Below are 4,567 nucleotides of genomic sequence, written 5' to 3'. Positions count from 1 at the left end.
AAAAGTTAAAAGTCTTTTTGGTATGTTGTAAATGGACTTTGAGTGTGTTTCTAAAGTCCATTTCATATATGATTTTTTTTAATAATTTGAGCTCCTATATTGGGTATAACAGTGAACCTCCCTTATCTTTATCCATCTCCCATAATAAAATAAATAAAATTCATAAAAACTCTTTTGAAATTATTAAAATAATTGTTCATATGAATATGGGTGGACCCCATTACGTTTGTGTTTGGAACCATTTCCCACACCTTTTGCTCATGGCAAACATTAGGGCGGAACCCATACCGCCCAATTATACTTTTTCATTTCTCCTATGCAGTTTATCCAGACATCCAACTAATTTTATATATTGAGCTTTTCACATGGCACATTATAACATAACATTTTGTACAAAAATTCTTTGAGAGCTTATTTAGAGGGAAAAAAAATATTTTTTTTTTAAAAAAAACTTCAACCAGCCATTTGTTATTTTCTAATTGATTAGTGTATTATAATTTTTTCACTTGAAAGTACATAATTTTTTTTCTAAAATATTGTACTTGATGAATTTTTATTTTATTTTAAAATGTCATGTTAAAATGGACCTATTTATAAAAAATAATTTACATATTAAGTCATCTCTTCTAGCCCAGCCCACCATATCATAGTGGATAGTTGGTAGGCCCATTTCTTGCAAAATAAAAAAATTAATATATCTCACGTTTTATACGTCTTTCTCTCTTCATATGATGACAGATATAGAGAGAGAGGTAAATAAAACATGTGTTACTTGGAAAATTTATTCTTCACTTGGGCGACAAATCATGTTCCTGGGGTTATTATTTGGCCCACAAGCTCATGATCTGATGGAGGCACGCCCAAACCAATGAGGAAAAGTCCAACCCGACCCGTTTCGGGCCACGTATTATTAAAGTTCAATAGATTGGTAAAGTTTATCAATATTGGGACAGTTGCTTATCAAAACTAAAAACAGAAGAAGAAAAAAAAAAGCGGGAAAATCCAGTAATCTTGCTTCATATACATGATTTATTTATTTTTTTCTACTTTATGTCATTTAAGTAGCAAAACAAAATTGGAATGAACCATTTCCATGTAAATTGTATACATGAAAAAAACCTCTCTACACTCATTTCGGCCAGCATCAACCAGCAGTGAAATGGGGAAAAAAAAAAGGAAAAAAAGAAAAAGAAAAAAGGTAATAGAATTACATTGTTTAAATCAAAGTAAGAATTTGTTCCATGATCAATCAATCAAACCACAGTGGTTATGCCATTGAATCTTGGTCTAGTTCTATCAGGTGAAAGCCCCTCTTCCATGGCCTTCCTCTTGTTACTGTTTGCTGGTGCTGGGGGTGGTGGTGGTGGAGGTTGTTGATCTACTACTTGTTGATCCTGCTCATGTGAAACCTCTGAGCTTTCAGATGATTCCTCTTGTTTTTCTTCATTTTCTTCCTTTCCTTGGTTTTGATCCTTGGACTTGGTTTTCATGATATGGGGTCTAAGCCTACTCAAGTCTGATAGCCTCACTGGCTTTAAGAAAAATTCTTCAGCACCTTCTTCCAAGCATCTGTTACCAACCACATCAATTCATCAATTCCACTTCACAAACCAAAATCCCAAATTCCTACAATATTCTAAATCTCCAAGAGAAAGAAAATAAAAACAAAAAAAAACATGCAACTCAGGTAAGCTCATATTATTTTTCTCCTCTGTTGTTACCTGTTGATTCTTGAAGGCACATTCTCAGATGACATGATCACAACTGGTATGTTTCTCAGAGATGAAGATTCCTGTAAAAACAATCAAAATCCCATTAATTTCTTGAACAAACATTGTTCAAAAAGTTCATGAACAGATTTGTAATTTTGATGACAAGAGGACCCATGTAAAACAAAGGAAATCTTCCGACATCTAGAACCTGATCTAATTTGGGTTGAAATTTGGTGAGGAAATATTCCAAGAGAATTTTAATTGATATTCAAAACCAAGTGGTAAAAGGAAGGACAATTGTCAAACTCTAGTGGATAGATGGAAAACTCAATGGGGAAAGATTGAGGCAAAAGCAAGGGAATATAATGATGAAGGAGAAAGGAGACAAAGGAATAGAAAATAAAGCATACCTTGATTTTCTTGAGCAAATCATATCCTGTCATGCCAGGCATACAATAGTCTGTAATAACAAGATTCACTCCCACTTCCTGCAAAAACACAAGAAAACAAAATAAATTTAGAAACACAGAAAAGAAAAGTTGTGGGAAATTAGGAAGAAAATAAAAAAACTCTGGGAATCTCAGACGTTAAAGAAGAGAAGAATCCATCAGTCAATCAAACATAGTACCTGTTGATTGCTTAGGGAAACAGAAGGTGAATCTGGACTGCTTTGGTCATCCTCATACAAACCCAGAAACTCTAGAGCCTTGCTACCAGAATCAACTGTAGTAACTGCAATGAAGAACAGAGGAGCATAAAAATCACACCACAACGATAACATAATAAAACAATGAGACCCAAGATTGAAACTTGCATTCAGATTAGCTCCCTTTGTTTTTCTTTTCTTTTTTTCTTTTTGGTGCTGTTGGGTTGGGTGGTAAGTAGAAGCAACCCAAGAAATGAAGTACCTTGATATGAAGAGGTCTTGAGGAGCCTCTCAATCAGTTTGCGATCTATGAGGCTGTCATCAACAGCTAAAACATGAAACTGCGAATCTGCAGCAGCCATCACCATTTCACCAGATGAAGAAGATTCAAGATGAAAGCAAATACCAAAAGGCCAAGAGAAGAACAGATGGTAGTGAATGAGAAAAATAGCTAAAAGCCTTTGTGAGCTTTTTTTCTGTGAGCTTTTTTTCTTCTTTGGTGGGTTGGTTTGGTTTTCCTATGGGAGGAGGAGGAGAAGATGAAAAAGAGGGGAGCTTTGTATTGAAATAAGAAGAAGACCCACCAATATCCACATCCCACAAAAGCAAGATCCGACCAGATTTCATCCCAAATCTTGTAAATTTTCCAACTTGATTTTTGAATTACAGGGCAAGCAATGCAAAAGAAAAAGAAAAACAAAAGAAAAATGAAACAAGTAATAAGAAATGAAAGAAAATAATCCCAATGAATATTTTAGTTGAGGGGGGGGGTGGTGGGTTGTATTTATACAAAAGGCTAGACATAATAAGAGAGGGCAGGAAGATTTTGTGTGAAAAATAGAAAGTCTTGGATGAAAGCAAAAGGGCAAAGGTTGAGAGTGGAGGTGAGAGAAGAGAAGAGGAGAGAGAGAGAAAGGGTGGGGAAGGTGGGGCCCACCAAAATCCTCCCAAGAGATACAGGTGACATCAGCAGAGGTGCCTTTTTCCCTGGGTGTGAAATCATGTGGCGCTTACCATATCTTGAGCAGGTGGGGGAGTGCTGGCAAAGAGAGGGCAATTTCTTTTGATTCCCTTTTAAGATTTGCTTCCCATGCATGATGATGATGCTCATCTCCCTTCAATACCCATACCCATTCCATACATTCAACATTCATGAGCTGCCAATGCCATGCCTAATAGCCACTTACCCCACCCCAATTCCTATTAAAATTCTCTATTGGGTTGAACAAACTTATCCGGCATCTAGAATCCGTCGTTTACGCGCGCATATATTGTGTTGTTGAATGAGTTAATTTTTGAAATGTAGATAGGTTAAATCAACATCCTTCAGTTAATGACAGTGAACAAAATCTTCCGTTTATATCAATGGGGTCATACCATAGAGTGTTTGGCCTCAGACTATGTTTGAGGTTTGAAACCCACACCTGGCATCAGAGTTTGTATTCCCTCATCCTATCGACTAGGATAAAAAACAAAAACAAACAAACAAATCTTTCATTTATTCTCTAATTACAATTAACAGCATTTTGAATTTTCTCATGTGTCTGCCTAAAAATTTACAAATAAGTCGTTACTTGTCTCATTCTTTATGCAAAAATATATAACAAATCTAAAGTATGTCAAAATTACCACAATGTTCACTTCTTCTTTTTTTGGCTATTTAAACAATTTAAGAATAGGTTGTCTTCGTTTAAAACCCTAGCCCCCTCTCTCCCAAAAAATACTCTAGAGCCGTTTTCATTTTGAGGGGGGAGGAAGCTAATGTTCTTCCTCCTCTCTCCCCTCCTCTCTTCCCCTATTTTCAAAGACATAAGGTTTCCCCTATTTGTCTTTGCTTTGTTATGATTTTCCTCCACCCATCATAGGCAGCTGCGTCTCGAGGTCGAATCTCCACTAGTGTTTCAGTATCAAATCTCTACCACTATCCTTTTTGCGGTTTCTTTACATTTGAAATAAGTCACAGAGACTCTTTGAGTTTTTTGTGTAGTTTTCACCTCTTCTTTTGTGAGAGTTTTTCACCTATCTTTTTGTGAGAGTTTTCCACCTCTCTTTTGTGAGAGTTTTATTTGTATTTTTATGGCTTGGTTTTTTTCAAACTTTATCTCTTTTTGGTTGTTGTGAGTTTGCAGTCTTAGTTGGAATGTCTATGCCTAAGTTTCTTCAATCCTGCGTGATCGTTAATTTTGATGTTAGATCGCTTTGTTATTGT

The 4,567-nt window shown here is 35.8% G+C and overlaps 1 protein-coding gene across 1 annotated transcript; it reads right to left on the bottom strand.

Annotated features, from left to right (window-relative positions):
• Positions 1-1,062: 1,062 nt before the first annotated feature.
• Positions 1,063-3,124, bottom strand: LOC117634305 (two-component response regulator ORR9-like). The gene is made up of 5 exons (XM_034368352.1): positions 2,621-3,124; positions 2,341-2,444; positions 2,123-2,200; positions 1,722-1,792; positions 1,063-1,569 (listed from the first exon to the last, which is right to left on the bottom strand). Exons 1-5 carry the CDS (start codon positions 2,724-2,726, stop codon positions 1,254-1,256), a joined length of 675 nt encoding a protein of 224 aa, XP_034224243.1. The 5' UTR covers positions 2,727-3,124; the 3' UTR covers positions 1,063-1,253.
• Positions 3,125-4,567: the final 1,443 nt, after the last annotated feature.

This window comes from Prunus dulcis, chromosome 7 (genome assembly GCF_902201215.1).
Source record: "Prunus dulcis chromosome 7, ALMONDv2, whole genome shotgun sequence".
Taxonomy (NCBI): Eukaryota; Viridiplantae; Streptophyta; class Magnoliopsida; order Rosales; family Rosaceae; genus Prunus; species Prunus dulcis.
This window is presented reverse-complemented; position numbering and strand designations above follow the sequence as displayed.